The sequence below is a fragment of the Lynx rufus genome, unplaced genomic scaffold (genome assembly GCF_022079265.1).
Source record: "Lynx rufus isolate CCGP_SWC_20201006 ecotype Redwood Valley unplaced genomic scaffold, mLynRuf1.p SCAF_7, whole genome shotgun sequence".
In the NCBI taxonomy this organism is placed as follows: domain Eukaryota; kingdom Metazoa; phylum Chordata; class Mammalia; order Carnivora; family Felidae; genus Lynx; species Lynx rufus.
The window spans coordinates 59653891-59676121 of NW_025814889.1; the positions used below are offsets into that span (position 1 = coordinate 59653891).

At 36.8% G+C, this 22231-nt stretch overlaps 1 protein-coding gene across 5 annotated transcripts in view; it reads right to left on the minus strand.

Moving 5' to 3' along the window:
• Positions 1–22231, minus strand: part of ITPR2 (inositol 1,4,5-trisphosphate receptor type 2) — a 500503-nt gene that overhangs the window by 73897 nt on the left and 404375 nt on the right. For 3 of the 5 annotated variants that reach the window (XM_047065390.1, XM_047065389.1, XM_047065388.1), the window contains exons 49-52: positions 18435–18610; positions 9970–10134; positions 6359–6554; positions 1618–1710 (exon numbers count right to left, since the gene is read on the minus strand). In XM_047065390.1, coding sequence (XP_046921346.1) covers positions 1618–1710; positions 6359–6554; positions 9970–10134; positions 18435–18610 — 630 coding nt within the window. The remainder of the gene's footprint in view (positions 1–1617; positions 1711–6358; positions 6555–9969; positions 10135–18434; positions 18611–22231) is intronic. The other 2 variants (XM_047065392.1, XM_047065391.1) reach the window with 1 other exon arrangement.

Here is a 22231-nt window from a genome sequence, read left to right on the forward strand (position 1 = left end):
CCTGTTCTACAGCTTATCAACTTGAGGATGACATAAGAGAGAATGAGCATATTGCTTAACAGAATCAGGATCCATAAAGATATCATGAGCCCTGTGACAGGTTAGAACTAGAAGGTGCTGGAAACCTAGAGTTCAACCAGGCAAAACAACTCCTTGTCTATTTCCAGGAGAAACTGAGATGGCCTTGGATTATGGGTGGCAGAAATAAGTAAAAATAAATGCACCGTTTTATGCTTGAAATTCCAAACTCCCAATTACATGACTACAGGATAGGCATTTATGGCTTAACAGCTGAACCAGTGAAGAATGGCATGTTAGCCAAGAGTCAGCCAAATCTGGGTCAAGGGTATGGTGTGATTCCCAATTCCACTATCCAGAATAAGATAACACCACTCAGCTTCTTGCCTTGGAGTGTTACATCAAAAGTCACTGCTGTAATGTGTAGGGAAGGCTGAAGAAATTGGAAATGTTTAGACTGGAGGATGTATGTACCAGGATTTTAGAAATTGCAGAGCACAGTAAAACTACACAAGCATGGAATGAGCTGGTTTGTTGTTTGGAAGCCTTAGCCCAGTAGCCAGGACTTAGGGGAGGAAAGAAGCCTGGGAGGCAGTTGCTCACAGTTCCTTTGACTACTGAGACATTAGGATGGAATGTACATGTGTTTATTTCTCCCCTTAGGTCATAAAGGTTGAAACGTTTCATTCGCCAAAGGGCATATCCATTTTTCCTCATGCAACAATCCAACATCTCAAGGAAAAAGGCAATTTAGGAAAGAAGCCCCTATCATTATGATCAGAAAAACAGTGTGCTCCCAGATGGAAAAGGGGGACTCTGTCCTCACACTGTGCTTAACTCTTCCTTCCATCATCTCCCGAGTCCACTGTTGCCCTTCATAGATGTAATACAGACTGGATCCACTCCTTTTTTTATATATAAAACTCTTCAAATATTTAAAGATATATACTCCCTAAATCACTGCTGCTTCTGGAAAGAGATCACTAATTCCTTCTACAGTTCATTAAATTTCACATATGCCATAGTTTCCAAACCATTGAGAACAATTTAGAGTTTCAAAAATTCTTTTTATGAGCATGGTTCCCATTTGCTCCTTTGGAAGCAAGGAAAGTATCATATTCTCTCTGTCTGTCTGTCTGGTCCCTCACCCCCTCCCACTCTGGGCAAACCATGTGAACAAAGTCCAGGAAATTTGCATAACATATCTAAGACAGAGAGCTAGAAAGTGGGGAGTCCAGGATTATACCAAGTCTTTTGAGTTCTAAGCCTGTGTGTTTCCAGATTCTCTGTTAAAGGCTATATATTTAAAAGGGTGTCAAGTTTGGTATGGGTTTGCAATTTGGTAATAGTATTTTTAGCAGCAGGTACCACAAGGCAAATCTGATAAATTCTCAAGAATAGGAATAATATAAGGAATGGGGTGGGGATACAAAATGACAGATATGGGAATCCTTTCTCTAGTTTGAAACTTTTTGGTTCTTTTACCCTCCATGATTCTATTTCAACCCACCACGAAATTCTTAGAGCAACTCCCTTAGCAGTAATAAACATAACTACAAAGTATCAGGTTTGTACTGTTCTGGGGTACTTTTTACAGACCTGTATTTGAAGCTGGTATTGTGGGTGAGCAGTTGTCCTTTTCACATGTTCCCATCATTGAAGTTAAAGTCATAGTAGGAACATCATTACTCCCTGAGAACACACAAATTAGAATATGGTATAGAGACAAATACGCAAATGACAAGAAATGAACATATAGTTACAAAGGCATATAAATAAAAATCACTACTACCTCAACTTAGCTGTGATCCTAAAGTCTTTTAGGAACTTGGTTTGGAACTCTGAACACAGTTTTGTGTATTGAAGGCATTTTATAAATAGGGAGTAAGTTCACAAGCCAACCCACTAACAGCCTTTTATACCTTTTTGAAGTGGCAAAGATAAAGTATTAATAATAATGCAGACCTTAACCACCATGTACAACAATGTTTCCATGGCCAAATGCATTCAGGATTCAGACTTGGAATGACAGAACACATTTCCCCCAAAGCAGTTGGTTTCCCGGATTCTAAGCCACTGGTCAGTCCCTATAGCAGGTAGAGACTTTCAGGTCGTGGCAGTTCTAACAGTACAGTCGGGGGGTGGGGGGAATCTTTCTTTTCTCCCTTAGTTCCCAAGGATCCATCTGCTTGGCCTATCTCCCCAGCCAGAATGGAACAGAAAATGGTAAACTTCCTATCTGTGCGAGAGAAGCTTTATAAGAAAATTTTTTTGTTGTTAGTAACAAATACAAAGTAAAGAGGTTCATACTTCTCAAACCAATTTTTCTTTTTTAAAAAAAATTTTTAATATAATTTATTGTCAAATTGGTTTCCATACAACACCCAGTGCTCATCCCAACAGGTGCCTGCCTCAATGCCCATCACCCACTTTCTCCTCTCCCCCACCCCCCATAACCCTCGGTTTGTTCTCTGTATTTAAGAGTCTCTTGTGGTTTGCCTCCCTCACTCTCTTCAAACCGATTTTTCAAACAGTCATCAAAGTCCGTGAGAGGGAGGGGCAGGAGTAAGTTCATTTGTATATACAAAGGGTTGAAGAAATACTCAAGTGCATATCAGAGCAACCTCACACCAAGTTATCCTGGTTCTCTGATGACATGAGGGCAGAAGTGACAAACAGGAGCTGAAGTTAGGACACATGACTGGGGGACGGACCAGGCGTGGGACTGCCTGCAACGCAAGCCTTGGAGCTGAGAAAGACAGAGTCCACTCAGGGAAGGGAGGTCACACATTCACCTCCACCTTTCCTTGCCCCTTGACTGGGGCAAGCTCCGGGGAAAGGGCAGGTGCACCATCTGGTGCTGGAGAGGGTTTCTGGTGGTCAGAGAAGGAGAGAGATGGGGTTTCTGAATGTGTCCTGGTGGCCATTCTCTTACTTAATATTTATTGGCTCCATGCCAGGCTCTGAGGGCCCAGAGTCGAGGCCTCAGAGACCTGATAATTTGGGAATACCGAGAGGCAAAGACAGGATTACACTTGAGTGGAGGAAGTAAAGTACAGTTAACGTAATGGAGTGCATTACGAGAGAGACGTGAATTCTAGGAACAAACAAACAAACAGACAAACAGAAAGCGTTTTGGAGAAGGATCAATCTAAAGACATGGGATTCACACATAGAAAGATGGGGGGGTGGGCGGGATTCCTGGTGCAGTTTGTATGACAAAAGGCACAGAGGCCAGTGAGGGCACAGACATGGGAGCAGAGTGACCTGAGCATCCAGGCTATTGTTTTAAACCAAGCATCTCACAGCCAGTGCAGATCCCAGTAGTTTTTGAATCAATGAGACACCAAATCAACCGGAGGTTACAATGAATGAATTGGGCGGGAAGAAGGGGCTGCAGGTGGCAAAGCCACTAAGAGGTTCCTAGTCTCCTGGGTGAGAGGAAATGAGGGTGGGAAGCCAGAGGGCAGCACTGAGAAGGGGGAAGAAAGAACACATGAGAAACACTGTAATCTCTGCTTGTCAACAGATCCTTCTCTCCAACTCCTTGGGCTTTTCTAAGACATGGGCCCCCCTCAACCCCGTCAAGTAGCAGCTGCTTCCTCTGTGGAGCACGGGGCCCCGCGTCTCAGAGGTAGGATCTGCGTTTTCCTAAATTCCCGATGCCATTTGCAAATTATCCATCCTCCACTCTCCTATGTGTCTGCAATGCTCTGCCGCAAGCTCTAGAACTCCCAACCTTCCCTCCTTGTTCCCACCTCCTGGCTTTCCCATGACTATTTCCTACCCCCTGAACAACTGCACATGTCTGCCCTCCAGATTTCACTTGCTACCTAGGCTGGTTATCCTCAATAAGCTTTCACTCAACTTTGGGAGCAAATAGTGTTTGGTACTTGAAAAAACAAACTTGATGCTATTTATCAATAGACAGATGGTGTTACAAATTAAATAATTAAAAATATTATGAAAATAAAGGCACTTTCCTCAGGGCACAATATCGTATTCACTCTCAGCCTTATGCAACAAACATTCTCAATCTATGAAGAGTCAACTTCTCGTATAATAGATTTTCATAGTATTTACAAATGCTTTCTCTTATTTAACAGTTTTTCATGTAAATATGCACATTTTTAAAAAAAAATTTTAACTTTTATTCACTTTTTGATAGAGACAGAGCATGAGTGGGGGAGGGGCAGAGAGAGAGGGAGACACAGAATCCGAAGCAGGCTCCAGGCCTCGACAGCACAGAGCCCGACGCGGGGTTCGACCTCACAGATAGTGAGATCATGACCTGAGCCGAAGTCGGACCCCCAACTGACTGAGCCACCCAGGCGCCCCTAAATATGCACATTTTTTAATAAAGATCTTGACATTTTAGGTCTAATGCTGCCTATTTTGTAAGAAAAAAGGAAAGATATTTTCATATTTCTTTAAAAAATTTTTTTATTTTCTGGGGCACCTGGGTGGCTCAGTCAGTTAGGATCCAACTCACGGTTTGTGAGTTCAAGCCCCACGTAGGACTCTGTGCTGACAGCTCAGAGCCTGGAGCGTGATTTGGATTCTGTGTCTCCCTCTCTCTCTGCCCTTCCCCCCCCCCCCGTTCATGCTCTGTATCTCTCTCAAAAATAAACATTAAAAATTAGAAAAATAAAAATAAAAAAATAAAAATAAAAAAAATTTTAACTTTTATTCATTTCTGAAAGACAGAGCATGAGTGGGGGAGGGGCAGAGAGAGAGGGAGACACACAGAATGTGAAGCAGGCTCCAGGCTCTGAGCTGTCAGCACAGAGACTAACCTGGGGGTTGAACCCATGAACCGCGAGATCATGACCTGAGCTGAAGTCAGACACTTAACCAACTGAGCCACCGAAGCGCCCCTTTTTATATTTCTAAGGAAGATATGTTCATAATGTCACTAACATCCTTTTTAATAACACAAAAATATTTATGACTAGAGTCAGAAAACAATAACTATTGTATACATTTGGATTCAGGGATTGTGATTGCTTCAGCTTCAGACTCTCCCTGTACTGAGTAACTCATTGTGATCATGCCTGGTACATAAGAAATAATTAAAACCCGAAGATTTTTGTTTATGATTCACAGATAGTTTTGGGGGAGTCTGGGAGGCTACTTACAAATATGAGCTCTTTCTTTAAATATATATGCCTGTAAAATTCTGGAACAAGTAACATTTATGGGAGAACAGGAAAGACAGTAACAAAATATTTCACGTTCCTCTGAATAAAGATGAATACCTAGGTATGAAATTCAGTCTCCAGTTTAATAATTTTCAATCTATGTATATGACATTTCTATTCTGTGCTTTGATCACTCAGACTTAATAACAGATCTAAACATCACCTAATTATCCCATATTCTAAGAAAGAAACTACCATCTGTCATCAATTTAATAATCAAGAAATGTTTGTTAAAGGCAAGAAAGAATATTGTTTATAAGTCACCACTAATTATGTCATACCTTTAAATTTAATGGCTTGAGGGGAGAGTCATTTTGTGGTTTCCATTCTCTACAACTCATAGGCAGCAGAATCACCCAGAGAAACAAACAGCAAAGTGCAGAACTATGATTTGTATCCAGCAAAGCAGGAGAGGAGGAAAAAGAGTAACAAAGAAATTTAACCCAAGCAACAAAAGGTAGGAAAGGGGGGAAAAAAGAAACCATTAGAAAGCATGATAAATAAAAATTCAAAGTAAGATGGAAAGAATAAGCCCTATCACCACAAGAATCACAGTAAGTCTAAGTGGATGATGTCTAACCAGTCAGAAAACAGAAATAAATATTGTACAGAAATTGTGATAGCCACGTACTGATGAATTGAGCCCCTTAACGACAGCATGTTGAGCATTTTTTCAATACCAAATTTCTTACTTCCTGATGGTTTCCAAATCAAAACATTTATCATTTTCAATTATTTAAGTATAATATGATGTACTGTGAGCAAACATTTGTGGAATAATGGTTGTGAATGATACTAGATGTTGTTCTTGAGGGGAGACAGGAAAAAAGAGGAAGAAAAGATTCCAAAGCCATCCTCCTACACTGAAGTTGTTGACTGTCTTCTGGAAAATAGTTAGCATTGTTGAAACTTTCTCACTGAAACTGAGCCCAGATGATGTTTCTTATATCAGGATTTCTCCATACACATTGACAGCTAAAAAACTGCTGAGGAGTATTGGACATTCATGAGCTCTCAGTGAACAAGAACATGTTTTCAAGGAAACATTTCCTCCATTAGTGCTTATCTGTAATGCTCTTAAGCTGTGTACAAGTCACGTCTGCCACGAGAGGAAGCTCATTTGGGGGTCATAGCAATACCTGTAACGGGAGTTCTGTTTTTCAGCCTATCCACTTCCATTGTGAAGTCATCCTTCAGAAAAAGGAACCCAATAATGGAAAACAGGTAGACAAGGATGAGAGCCAGGACTGCAGTTAGAATAATGGAACGGCCATTCCGTGTGACACTCTTTATGACATTGAGCAGAGTCTCTTCTCTGTACACCAAATCAAACAGCTACAAACATAAAACAAAACAAGAAAAAAAATGCAATGCAGCAAAAGCTGAATAAACGTAAAGGTAATTATGGATACAAATGCAAGCCATTTTAGTTTGTCTGCGAAAAAATAACAATCTAAGTGATACCTCAAAGGTGCACCAAAATATATGTTTCTTCTACAGTTGGAATGTATTAATAAACTGTTTTTCAATAAAGATAACTCTAACATGGCATATAATGTGCATATAATGTGTGTTGGTTTCATAACCAACATAACTTTAATTTTGTAAGATACAGAAATAGCATAGTGTCACATTTGAATTTAGAAAAATTATAATACTATACTTAACCAACTTAGTTACTTATTCCTTATTTTTAGTCTTACTGATGTTCTGCAGTTGCTTCTGGAATACGTAAAATGGCTAAGGTGAGAATGCTGAATTACATTTGCCTAAGTGATGAATAATTGACAGATTCATTAAATGTATTGTTTAATCGAAGGATTAGAGGAGAAACTACCAGAACAATTTGATGAGGCTGCTGCCATAGAAAAGATAGGAAATTTAAAAATATTTGAGGAAGGGAAATGTGTTTCCTGGCTACAGGGACATAACAAAGACAAAACCTATTATTTTAGTATGTACATTTGGAAACAGAAGTATAAGCAAAACTATAATATACAATTTGTTAAATTTCCACTTCCTCTAATGGGTTATTATCCATTTTGTGTTTAGTAGTAGAGAATCTATGCACTGGTCAAGAACCTAGGTATGTGTTTGCTGTCTGGAGTCCACACCAAGAGCAATTTTATTTATTGCTCTATTATTAAGTTGAAATTATACATTAGCAAGTACATGTTATATTATCAAAAGCGGGTTAAAAGCAATAAATTAACATTCACTTAAAAAGGCATAAATATCTGTTTGGAGATGAATACTATTTTGGAAGTTGGAATAATTAAGGTTTGTCTCCTGCTCTCTGAGGGCACTGATTAGAATTTCTGAACTGGTTGAAATGATCCATTACCAGTGTCACAAATCCCTTCGGAAACACCAGGGCCTTGTTTATACTCTGTTTTTCTGAGTACTGAGGGTTATATACTTACTTTCCAATTTAATTCTAGTCTTGCAAATAATTGCCATAAAGATATTACCTTATTTGTTCACCTTAGGAAGTTGATATTTTATCATGATCATACATAAAAAAAAGTGTTTAAATATTTTGCTATCTGCTTATCTTCTGGAGGGAGCAGAAACTTCCAGAAATAAAGTCAATGTTCCTCAGTACAGACAAAATTAACTAATGCAAATTCAACTTCCAAATTATCGACACTCTGACTTAACTTACTTAAGCATGTCATTGACATAAAGGAGATTTTCCCTTACTTTAACTCAATAGTGGCTTAAAGAAAAGGTCTGGCAATGGACTCTAGGTCACTTCTGAATGGTTTCTAAAAGTTTATCACTTCCAGAAGCCCATGGGATGCTTACTAAAAATGCTTATTTCTGGGCCCCATTCCATTCCCATGGAATCGGAATCTTGGGAAGGCAAAAAAGGTATTGACATTGGGCAGGTTGATGGTTCTTTCTATTTATATCTGAAAGAAAAATGCCTTTTATTATTTTGGATAAAGTATTGGTATTTGTGGATGTAACTAGGAATACATATTCATGTATTTTTTAAAATACAATACATATTTTAAAAAATACTTAAATGCCATTTTGGCATCACATCCATTATAATTTCCTCCTAGTACTCTAAACATCAAAATGGACAATATCCTTGGGATGCCTGGGTGGCCTAGTCAGTTAAGTGTCTGACTCTCGATTTTGCCCAGGTCATGATCTCATAGTTTGTGAGATAGAGCCCCACATGGGATTCTCTCTCTCTCCCTCTCTCTCTGCCTCTCTCTTGCTCTCACTCTCGTTCTCTAAATAAATAAATAATAAATAAATAAACAAACTTTTAAAAATGGATAATATCATTTTCACAAACAACCCAGTGAAAACAAATTAGCATCAGTATTGTAAGATTTAAAAGATAAAAGACAAGAGGAAAATACAATTGGAAAACAAGGTTAAGTAACGTAAATTAAAAGTAACATTACTATCAATAGCTAATATAATAATTCAAATACACCTTCATTTTGTCAAATGCCTTTTCTTGGAAAACATAAAGATTTACTTACATCATTTCACATGTTTTTTTATATTATCTCTTTAATGAATCTTGATAGAACGAGTCTATCATCCTCTCCCTATCGATTTTATAGACGAGAAGGGTTGAAGCACAAAAACATTACAGAATGTTTGTTATATATCACAGTCCGGTAAAAGTGCTGAGTATAATAAGACTTTATATATCACAGGCATGTTTTAAAAAGTGGATTCTTTATGGAAAATTAGAGCAGAAAGGGAATTCATTTGGATCCCTGGAACAGAAAAAAAATCTACTTTTGACTGTTGAATAATCTAACTTAACTACCTAGAAGATAGTTTTGTATCACTGGGGCTCTTTGAGAGTCAATAGAAAATGTGCCTCCTTTCAGTCTTCCTACATGGGTTTGCTAGAAAACAGGAAAGCAGTAGGCAATGGATTGTTCCTCATGACCCAAGCAAACAGGGCCATCCTAATGTTTTTAGATCTTTACCTTAGGTTTCAGGAATTATTTTACTGGCTAGTGCTCTCCACTGCATGCCAGCCATGGGTGGGAGATATAAATAAATTTCTCCCATGACATCGTGATGTTAACCTGGTAGTGTTTTAGGTTTCAAAATATTATCACATATTTATACTGTCTCCTCCCCTAGTTTATGGCTATCAAACAATCTATATATAGGAAGTAAAATGGATAACGTGAAAAACAAAAAACAGACCTCTAGAAGAAATCTGCAAATCCATTTAATGAGTTAGATACATGGAGATAAGCTTAGCAACAATGACACATTAAATCTGAAATGAAGACTTAAAACAACTCATTATGTTTTTTTTACTAGGTTGGCAGTTTCTCCCTCATTTCATGTATATGCCATTCTAAAGTTACAATAATATTTGTTGTTGTAAACAAAATGCAATGATTCCAGTACTGTGAAAATACATCGCCATACTCTCCCCCTACACTCTGTTCGAGACTCTCTAAATGTAAAGCGAAGTAAGGATTTGGCCGAAACCAAAAGCAGCTGCTATATGAAGCCTGGGTCAAGAGGTGGGGTCGTTAGTGACTTCTCAGAGAGGAAATAAAGAATTCCACCACCTATGTGGTTTCTCAGAGGAAAAGATTAAAAATAATAATAATTCACACTTTTCCTAGGAAATTCTAAAAATAACATAATTTGTCCTAAATGTCAGGCCCTGCTTTAAAAAAAAAATCAAAGAAAGAGGCAGCATTGTGTATTTTTTCAGCATTGATTGTCCACACGGAGAAGTACTCACCAGGAAGCTATAGAAGAATTCATGGACAAAGAGGCCCAGCATGCAAACCAGGACATACGCCACGTGGTAGAGAAAGGCCATATCCAGGATGACCGCTCGGTAGCCTCGGGTGAAAGTGCCACGATTTCCCACAAAACTCACCAGAAACACTATTTTATTACAAAGCTACAGGGAGGAAAAGATTAGATTTTACTGTCTTATTTATCTGGAAACTCACAAAAATAGGTCATTGGCAAAACCTATTATTCACGAGTTCTGTGGTTTTCTTTTCTCATTTTTTTATTTGGTGATTTTTCAGCACTGCTTACAAATCTGCATGTAAACGTAATACACACAAAAGTTGTATTGTCTGCAGTTCCAGGGAAAATGAGAATGATGAAGAGCCCCAGCTGGACAATCGAGGCAGACCTGAATTTAAACCCTGGCTGTCTCACCCCTGTCGCACCCTGGCCATGCAGCTGCAGGCCTGGACTGTTTCTTCAGAAGAATTGGAGTAAAGGAACTCCCACCGCATAGACCTCTTCAGAGTATTAAACAATTCATAATGCATTTGAAACACTTAGTACAATGATGCTTTAAATACTATTCATCATATTTTCCATATTAAAAATAATATATGTAATATTTTTATTATATTGGGTATGTAACAGAAAAGTATCTTTTCTGAAAATATCCAGAAAAGATCTACCCTTGATTTTTTTAGCCTAGACTTTCTCTACTGAATATTATTTTTAAAAAGTAAGCCATTAAAGGTGATTCTTGAATTTAATTTAAATACATGAAAATATAAATACACTTATGCAGTTAGATTAAAATAAATATAATTTATGCATATATTTTCTAAGCTCCATGTGAAGTAATTATTCATTAGATATTTTGGAGTGTTTATTATGCTTGGTGCTATGTATTTGTGTTTAAACTATTTAAAATTGTCTTTTGTGGTGTAACTTTGGAATATAGAAATTTACACTGAGATTCTTTGGCAATAACAGTGATCTGTGCGATGACTTCCAAAGAACACAGTTATCGTAAACTTAGTGTCATATATTTGGTTCTGGAGTCACTGCTTTATTTATAAACTAAAGAGCCAATTCTGCCTCGTAGTCGTCATGGAAAGAATTACAGATTTCAAATTTCAGTTCTTCCAAATTGTTTCCTGAGTTCTTCAAGTTATCTGATGGCACCATATTTGTCTTTCTAGTCCAAACTTAAGTTAGGGAAAACACGTTGCTTTTTTGCAACATTGTTGACTTTAGCTATATTATATATTTAAAAAATTGCCTTATGGAATGATTTTAAATAACATAAGAAGGAGCATAACACTTTGAGGCAGAAGTGAAATTTAAGAGATGGGAAAAACCTTTTCCTTCAACTTTCTGAAGTCCAAATCAATACAGACAAAATGAGAAATGTGTTAACAGTCAAACTGAATCAATAGCATAGAAGTTCAACCTTCCCTAAAATTTCACCATGCTAATTAACTATCTTTTCAATAATCAGTATTATCTAATTAACTAATTATCTAATCAGTATTAACTAATTAACTATCTTTTCAATAATCAGTATTATCAGTTCTTCCATCGTCTTTTTGAGAACTTGAATAATGTCAAGCAGAAAGTTGTACTTCATTATTTTAGTATTTCATCATCAGATCTTTATTATTAAGCATTGTTACAGTATAATGTCTTTATGATTATTATCCAAGAGTAAGTTTAATATTATATAAAGTCATCATTTAAAAAACTCAGGAAATATATACAAATATATACAGGAAATATATACAAGGTGTTCAGATAAGTGTGCTATTTGACAATAAACAACCATGAAGATGGTGAAATACAGAATGTCTAGGTGAAGTAATATTCAACGTTTTACTCTTTAAATTGTTTTGAATGGCTATTTAAGTTCAAATTATTTGCCTCGATTCACCCACTATAGTTTATCAATACAAAAAAGAAATAATTAGTTTTGTAAAAAATAAAGTTAAAACCTGGAATTATGACTTTTCAGAAGGGTGGATATGTTCAAGACAAATTGTTCACGTGTTGTTTCCTGATCTTTACTTCCCTAAACTGGATCATTAAAAAATGATGCAGGAAAACTATTTATAAATCTATACACTGAGGAAAAACAATACATTGAATTCAAGTTCTCAAAGCGATACACTTCAGTTCTCAAATAATGCAAAAGCCTTATTTTTGCCTAAAAAAGCCACTGCTACTTTTGCATGAAAAATAAAGGTTTGCCTTCTTTGTTTACAGGTTGATTTTTATTTTCCTTGAACTTTGATCTAGAGCTTGGTGTTGATGGATATGTCCCTGTTCTCTTGACTACGTCTCAAACTAGAGTGGAGTTGATATTGGCAGTGACATCCATCTATTTCTGTGGATATCAGAAGGAAGGAAATTGTCCTTTGTTCATACCAAGGAGAAATAAGTATGAGAATAAGTGATGTGGGCAGGAAAGAAGTTGAACTCTGTTTTCTCCTGCACCGTGACCCTGAAATGTATACATTGTTTTTATAGAGCATTTCCATGAAAGTTGGGAATATTTATAGTAACGAAGAAATTACAAAACTTATTCTCCCTTTTCATGCCATGACTCGCTTGATGTTGTCTAACTAGTCCTTCATTTGTCAATACCGTTACCTAGGCAATCTTCGTTTCTGAGGCAAGGGTCCGTGTGGGCAATGATAAATAGAGGGAGTGGGAACTTGACAAGGTGGTTAAAAGACCAGCCCCTTTTGAATTGGTGCTGAGAAGACTCTTGAATCAGCATACTAATCTAAATGACCACAACTGTCCCACATATTTTTAACATTTTCCATCTATTCTTCAAAATTGCCTTTCACTGTACATTTTGTTGAGGATGAGGTGACTCGGGTGATGGTGGGGGAAAAGCAGGCAGTCGGGTAGGGAAACAGCATCAATGTAAGCTTTCTGTGTGGCCTTTTGAAAAATGATTTACCAATAGGTTTTCTAAAAGCAAAAACAAAATTAATGTCCATTTGTTAATTAATGTAGAGTGAATCAAGTTCATTAATTTTAATTGGGTAAATTAATTATATAGTACAGTACTGTTTTCATATATGCTTCATAATTCACTGATATGTCTTTGCAGGACTTTTAACAGTGCAGCAGAATAGAAAGACACTGGACTAGAAGTTGGACCATCTGGGCTCCATTCTTGGCTCTGCCACCAGTTGCTTTAGTAAATCTTCCTGGTCTCTGTCGGATTCTGTATACTCATTTCTAAAATGAAATGCCTGGAAGTGAATAATCCTTAAGGTGCCTCGACAGTCTAGAATTCTATGGGACGTCCTTTAAATTTTACTGTTCTATGTGATTACAGAAATTTATAGCTGCCTTTATGTTATCCTTTTTGTCTTATTTGGTTCTATGTCCCTGATCAGGAATTCTATCCCCATCTTACGTTGTACCTAGGGGAAAACAATAACCTATTTTCCAGGAATAAACTATAGCGTCCCCCCACCCCTGCTGAAAAAGGCCATCTACTATTTATTGAAAAGTAAAATTGAATTTATTGAACTACATATTAACTACATTACTATATTGTCATCAACCATCATCCTTACTAAAACTGATGCGATTTGATTCAAAAATCTCTATTTCAGTAGTGTTACATCTTACACAGGATATGGTTGTATGGTCAAAGCATAGGAAAATTTTCAGGTAGTCAATATCACCCTGGAAATCTTTTAAATTGCTGACAAAACAGTATCATAAACAAGGATGGTGTAAACTATACTGTCTTTTAATAAATTCAACACATGCTAGTCCTTCCTCCAGCAACTGAAGCAGTTTTCTACTACTACAAGTGAATATCAGAATTAGTTATGAGTTGTGCTCGCTTCGGCAGCACATATACAGAATTAGTTATGAGCATTTAGTGACCATATTATATGAAACACAGGCTGTGTGTGTGTGTGTGTGTGTGAGAGAGAGAGAGAGAGAGAGAGAATGCTTTGACTCAGAATATATAATTGAATTTGTATATGTTAAATGAACATATGGTGGGCTCAACATTATAGCAGTAACATGAGCCCTACCAGGAAACTATCTGCAGGTAAGTAACTGAGGGCATGACACTACTAAATGTGAACACTGTGGCTTATTGCTAATAGACAGCTATCTGCTAAACTCCACCTGTCTCTCCTGTCTGCAAAATGGCAAGACCAAGTTTCGGCAGAAGGAAACACTTTCACCTTACAAATAACTGTAGAAAGGCAAATAATTTACAAGTGCCCTAAATAAATTACACATTTCCAGGCACTACTACAGAAGAAAATAACATTGCACATAAGAGTATTTAGAAGATATTAAAAGATCTTACACAGGTATTTACTGCATTATTAGAAAAAATATCTAAAAATATAAATAATAAAAATCAGTGGAATGGTTAAATACACTATATAGCATCCATATGACTGGGAATATTATCATTATTAGTGGTATAGAAATATTAGGTGATCCAAAATTTATAAAATGTGTTTATATTTACCAAAACAATATGTTAATTTCCATTACAAGGTAGACAATGAGAAGTAAGCTGTACTGGGTTATAAGGTATGCGTTTTAAGAGAAAAACACCTGAATTTTTTGAAACATCTTAAACATTGAGAGAACCCTTGTGACAAGACAGAGAAATTATTTGCAATCTAAGCAAAACTTTGATTTTAGAAATGAGTGAAGATGATAAAAATGGAGCATCATAATAAACAGAAACTGATAATATTAAATGCTCAGAACATACATTGAGGTTTTTCCTTCCACTTGTTTCCTGTTCCAGAAAAGTGACTGTCTACATTTCCTTAACATTATGAAAGACACTGAGTCAGAAACAAATAACTCTCTGTGAACCGAAACACAATTACTTTTATGATTATGGTACCAATGTTTTACAATTAAATAGCACTTCACATATTAGGAGCTTGATAAATGGTAGCCTTTTTTGGTATTATAGCATCACTGTTACTGCCCTGTTCTAAATCTTCACATTCATCCTTTCAACAAGTGGTGGGTGAAGACTAAGCTTTAATATCTTCATTTCACTGATGAGAAAAATTACACTCAGAGGCTTGATCTGCCTATCTCGAATTCTGATTCTCATTAAGGCATAACTGTCAGGTAGATATTTGCTTTTGTTTCTCCCTACTTCTGATACTTATAATTTTAGCACTTCTAGTTTTACCTGTTACACAATGCAAACTTTTAAGTACCAATTAAGTAAATAAATATATTAAATCCTAAGTTACAAAACAGGACTGATTAATGTTTGAATTGTTTTCCTGCCTCCTGGGAAATGGTAAAGCACAGTAAGAAGCTTGTTATGTTAAAAGTTAAGGTGAATGATTATTGGCTAAAACATTTTATTCATCTGTACAATATCAAAACTATAGATAAAACTTCTATCAATATTATCAAAATCACAATTATTCTATCCAGTTTGTTTGTTTCAAATTAAAGTTGATTATTTTCTTTGTCAAAATACCCTGAACTACCAAATTATAATGTACCATTCAGGGGGTGTGCAAATGGATTTTTTATGCCGTGAGAAATAGAAGAGTATTCACAGATTCATATAGTTAATAAGAAAGATACATTTCCATGTATTTTCTCCCCATGAAGAAATTAAAGTACAATACTTGCCTCTTATATGAATTGTCATTTCCTGTAATGAAACTATTCTCACCAAACCTTAGGCAGAAATCATCTTTTTAACCTGTCCCCAAGGGGGAAAGGAAAAATAATTCCAAATGTTTTTGGTTTCCACAATAGACATTAAAATGTTTTTCCTTATCTCTTTATATGTTCTTGAAGCTTCTGTATGGCAAGAACCACATTCTCCACTTCTTGGTGTTTTCAATGTCTATCAGATAACAGAGGCCCAATAAATGCTTGTTTTTTTCTGGCCCAACTCTAGCTAGCTATTATTTCAACTTATCAAACTTAGATTCTCTTTCTTGAATTAATGTCTTATTGAAGACCAGCTGCCATTTTATGAATATTATTTGCTTCTTCAAATAATCTGGCTCAAAATTGAATGTATTTTTTTAAAATAATAAGCCAGACTTCCTTAATTCAAGTTTTCTAATAGATTTAGAAAATTTTATTTTTTTAATTTTTTTTAATGTTTGTTTATTTTTGAGAGAGAAAGAGCATGAGTGGGGAAGGGGCAGTGAGAGACAGAGGGAGACACAGAATCCAAAGCAGGCTCCAGGCTCTGAGCTGTCAGCAGAGAGCCTGACGTGGGGCTCGAACTCGGAAATGGCGAGATCATGACCTGAGCCAAAGTCGGTCGCTTAACTGACTGAGCCACCCAAGCACCCCAATTTAGAAAATTTTAGATAAATCCATGAAGATTCTTCAATTAGCTTGGTTGGCAATATTGCAAAATTAGCTTATTTTCAAAACATTCAAAGTACAAGTTCAGTTCAAGTAAATAATTTTTGAATGTTTAAGTAGTAGGCATGAAGTGGGAGAAAAATGGAGTTGGGAATGAGGGAGTGAGGAGGGCAGGATTATACCATGAACATGACAACCCCTGCCCTCAAAAAGCTTAGGAATCGTATATTTGGTACTTGACAGAATTCTTCACTGATAGATCTCTTTGCATGTACAGTAAACTTCCCTTTATTGACAGTGATTGAGGAATAACTGGTAATTTGGTTGCCTGAATGTTCTAACTGGGACCTGTCATATATACCATGTTGAACCTTCAAAGAAGTGTAATATGCTAATGGTCAGAAACACAGACTTGGTCATTCTATCTCAGCTTTATAATTCTCAAAAGTTTGGTTGACTATTTCATTTATTCATTCTCAGTAAATACTTGCCATGTATTTTATGTACAAGGCACTGTAAATGTAGAAGAATACAAAGATAATTTTTCACTCATTCATTCACTCACTCATTAGTTAATTCATTAAAGAAATATTTGTTAGTACCAATGACAATCCAAGACACTGAATGGTCAATCATTATCCATAAGAAATGTATAATGTATGGGGCGCCTGGGTGGCGCAGTCGGTTAAGCGTCCGACTTCAGCCAGGTCACGATCTCGCGCTCCGTGAGTTCGAGCCCCGCGTCGGGCTCTGGGCTGATGGCTCAGAGCCTGGAGCCTGTTTCCGATTCTGTGTCTCCCTCTCTCTCTGTCCCTCCCCCGTTCATGCTCTGTCTCTCTCTGTCCCAAAAATAAATAAACATTAAAAAAAAAAAAAAAAAAAAGAAATGTATAATGTAGTAGGGGAGATAAGTCATTTATGCAGATACCAGAATATAGGACATTATGTTAGAAGCACAGTACAAGATATAGACAGTGCTTCAGGTATTCAGCAGACATATTAGCAATATACTAATTGAACATTTTTTTTTAATTTTTTTTATTAAAAAAAATTTTTTTTAACATTTATTTATTTTTGAGACAGAGAGAGACAGAGCATGAACGGGGGAGGGTCAGAGAGAGGGAGACACAGAATCGGAAACAGGCTCCAGGCTCTGAGCGGTCAGCACAGAGTCCGACGCGGGGCTTGAACTCACGGACCGCGAGATCATGACCTGAGCCGAAGTCGGCCGCTTAACCGACTGAGCCACCCAGGAGCCCCGAACATTTTTTCTTTCATTAACCTGAGGATTTGCCCTTTTCTTAATATTCCTTTATGGATATACCATGTAGAAAGCTGTCTAATCCCTTTAAAATTTTATCTCTTGAGTACAATTATTGCTATTTGTATATGCTAATATATACATATATATACATATATAATATATATGCTAATGTATACAATAATATGCTAATAATTGTATACATTAATGCTATACATTATTGCTATACAATAATAATGCTATACATATTGCTATACAATAGTACTCTGGCTTACTTATTCTAAACCTACCTAACAGAGGTTTTGAAATGTGCTCCTTTGTTCTAATATTTTAAAATTTAGTGAAAAAAATATTAATTTCATCTGTCTTTCACAGGTTTATAGGTTTTGTTCACATAAAAAGAGACCAATTTCGTATTTTCTCATATAGCAATCCTTTTTTCTTTGATCATTTTATAAAAGGTACTTACTTCTAAAATTCTACCAAATATAATTTAATCTTTCTTGGGTGATTTAGAAGTCACTTTAGGATGTTAACAGTGGCTCAGAAGCATTTTTGTCAATAGCTTTGGGTATAGAAGGCATTAAAACTGGATTGGATTAAATTGATTGCAGAACTGAGTCACGCCTCAAATGCCACCTTCTTAAATATATCAAATTTTTACTTGGCATTTTTTTCTCCTCAAAATTAAGAATGTACAAATTGAACTCTCATTAACTTGGATTCACAACACATAAGAATTTAGTATGCATACATGAGTTAAAATATATAGTTACACTTTTATAGTCAGTACATTTTTAATTAATTTATAATAGGACAAAGCTAAGTAAAGTACTTACATTAGCTGCACCAAGAAGTATTAATGTAGGTCCAAGACCTATTGTATATATTGATCTGAGCATTACTGACACAAGAAATGGCCGAATACCCACAGGCTTGGAGAAGAAAAACAGCATCGATGTGCAGATTGCAACTGCTATCCAAAGTAGAACTGAGAACAACGGGGAAAGCGTACCTGTAAAATGTGGAAGAAGTTTATTTTTACTGAGGACAAAAGTAGAAAATGTAAAACTCTTTGCCACTCCACCTTATATAACAATAGCAAGTCAAGCCATAAGACACTGAATTTCATAACAACCCACTCTACACACTATATATTTAGAGGCAATGTCTCTGAACACATCCCTCATTATTACATTTCCAGAAAGTTTGTGATTATTTTCAGGATGTTTAAATACTCCCTAGTTAATGTTCCTTCCATTAAGTCGGAGAATTGTTCATCTTTCTCTCCTATGAGAGTTATCGGTTAAATACTTCTTCTGCTAGATGTAGCTCACTTGGGAACCTTAATTCAAAATTTAGGATTAATGACTATTAAGTGTGCAGCTACATCATGTGAAACCAAGTATTTTTTTCACTGAAATCATACCTTGCTTTCTTCTATTGTTATGAAGCTTCTATATTATAGATTCTTCTAAAGAATTCAGAATGTAAAATATCCAGTCTTTAGCGGCACCTGGGTGGCTGAGTCGGTTAAGCATCCAACTTCAGCTCAGATCATAATCTCATGGTTCGTGGGTTTGAGCCCCGTGTCGGGGTCTGTGCTGACAGCTCAGAGCCTGGCGCCTGCTTCAGATTCTGTGTCTCCCTCTTTCTCTGCCCCTCCCCTGCTCACACTCTGTCTCTCTCTCTCTCTCTCAAAAAATAAACATTAAAAAAAAAATAATGTAAAATATCCAGTCTTTAATAAAATAGACATAAGCTTTAACTGTTAACACATACATGTGTATATATGTGTACGAATGTGTATATGTGTGTATGAATGTATGTTCTGAGACGCAGCTCAAGTTCTAAAAAGGTGGTGAGCTATTTAAAGCCTCAGAAAACAAAAGTGGCCAAACACCTAAAAAAATGAACGCCATTACAAACAAAATTTCTTTAGAAATTACCCAAAGCAAGTTTAAAAAATATATTTCCTTTTTAAAAAAGTATAATTCATTGATATTTGTACTCACTATGTGGATTCGAGGAATCCCTGGGTGAAGGTTGGGGGTGCTGGATTTGCAGAAGTAAAGTAAGGGGCTACATTCTTGGGCTGATTAGACCAGCTGTAGGACCTCAAACACGGGTCTATTGGCTAATGAAGTCACAGGGGAAACAACAAAATGGAGATTTTCCACTAGTTATTTCTTTTGGCCAGTTTCATTATTTATAAAATTCACTTCTGCATGCAAAACACCACAAGTGCTTTGGTGTGTAGAGTTTCTGTATTATCACTGACACCCTGGGATTATTTGAATTCCTTCAATGAATTCTGTGTAAGCCTTTAGTTCATAGTGAGTGCTAATAGATCAAAAATAGGTAGGAAGAGTCTGTTAGACATTAAAAAACAAAACAAAACAAGTCAGGAAGTAAACAGCATTAGCTGTTTTTTTTTTCAGTGTTTATTATATATCATGTTGCCTCAAACAAACAGTGATGAAAGAAATTTGGGAAGAGAGAGCTGATCTAAGCTCCTCACCATATTTATGATCTGATTACATGACTTTGAAGATGGGGAAAGAAGAGGGGATACAATTCTCTGGAAATTAGCCTAATTCCCATCTTCTGGCAATGCTAACAAAATGGGTACCCAATTCATGTTTATTACTATGTTGGCTGGTTCACACTTTATGTCTACCAAAACATAGCCTGACCACCAACAACCCTAGCTTCACAGATCTCAAAGATCCATGGAGACCATAGCGCCTTCAACTTTCTCTCATTCTTATTTGGACTCTGTCAGAATGTTAGCTTTGTAAGAGTGATCTCTGGGCCTATCACAAATGTGGCATGCAGCAATGAGTAAATATTCATTGATTAAATGAATAAACAAAAACATAATCTGTGAGCTCATTTTGAGTCCATAACTAAGTCTCTGGTTAAAAATTTGCTAGTTGTGGAGCTTCACTCTTAAGTTTACTAAAACTGCCAATATCTATGTTCATTTAACAACTTTCAGCCAGTCACTGGACTCTTCAGTATAATTCACAAGCAGTGGCTTGGTGCAACATTCTTATTTTACTATTTTTAAATGTTTATTTATTTATTTTTGAGAGGGAGAGAGAGAGAGAGAGAGAGAGAGAGAGAGAGAGAGAGAGAGAGGCAGAGGCAGAGAGAGGGAGACAGACAATCCCAAGCAGGTTCCACATTGTTAGTGCAGAGCCCAAACCAGGGCTTAAACTCATGAACCATGACATCATGACCTGAGCAGAAATCAATAGTTGGATGCTTAACTGAGCCACGCAGGTACCCCATGACATTCTTATTTTAAAAATCCTAGTGTTGACACTAATAGTTACACTGCTCATTGTTATTAATGCCTGATAGGCTAAACATATCTTGACTATTCTTTCCTAGACAGTATCTGGCCTGCCAAGATTTCCCATAGACCAAATAAGAAATTATTGTGTGTGTGTTTTTTTAAGTTTGTTTGTTTGTTTGATTGTTTGTTTGTTTTGAGAGAGAGACAGCGAGAGCAAGAAGCATATGCCCATGAGTGGGAGAGGGGAAGAGACAGAGGAAGAGAGAGAATCCCAAGCAGGCTCCACGCTGTCAGCATGAACCCAATGCAGGGCCTCGATCCCACAAACCAAACTGTGAGATCATGACCTAAGCTCAAATCAAGAGTCAACATTTAATTGCCTGAGCCACCCAGGAGCCCTGATTAAACAAGAAACTGTAACCATGCACTTAAAACTGGACATTTGACCACCAAAAGACTGCTAGAACTGATACATGAATTCCGCAAAGTTGCAGGGTGCAAAATCAACAAATAGATATGAGTTGCATTTTTATATACCAATAATGAAGCAACAGAATGAGAAAGAAACTGATCCCATTCACAACGGCACCAAGAGCCGTAAAATACCTAGGAATAAACCTAACCAAAGATGCAAAAGATCTGTATGTTGAAAACTATAGAAAGTTTATGAAGGAAATTGAAGAAGATACAAAGAAATGGAAAAACATTCCATGCTCACGGATTGGAAGAATAAATATTGTTAAAATGTCAATACTACCCAAAGCAATCTACACACTCAATGCAATCCCAATCAAAATTGCACCAGCATTCTTCTCGAAGCTAGAACAAGCAATCCTAAAATTTGTATGGAACCACAAAAGACACCGAATAGCCAAAGTAATACTGAAGAAAACCGAAGCGGGGGCATCACAATCCCAGACTCTACTACTCCCAGGCCTCTACTACAAAGCTGTAATCATCAAGACAGTATGGTATTGGCACAAAAACAGACACATTGACCAATGGAATAGAATAGAAAACCTGGAATCGGATCCCCAAATGTATGGCCAACTAATCTTTGACAAAGCAGGAAAGAGTATCCAATGGAAAAAAGACAGTCTCTTTAGCAAATGATGCTGGGAGAACTGGACAGCAACATGTAGAAGAATGAAACTAGGGGCGCCTGGGTGGCTCAGTCGGTTAAGTGTCCAACTTCGGCTCAGGTCATGATCTCACAGTTCGTGAGCTCGAGCCCCGCGTCGGGCTCTGTGCTGACAGCTTAGAGCCTGGAGCCTGCTTCACATTCTGTGTCTTCCTCTCTCTCTGCCCCTTCCCTGCTCATGCTCTGTCTCT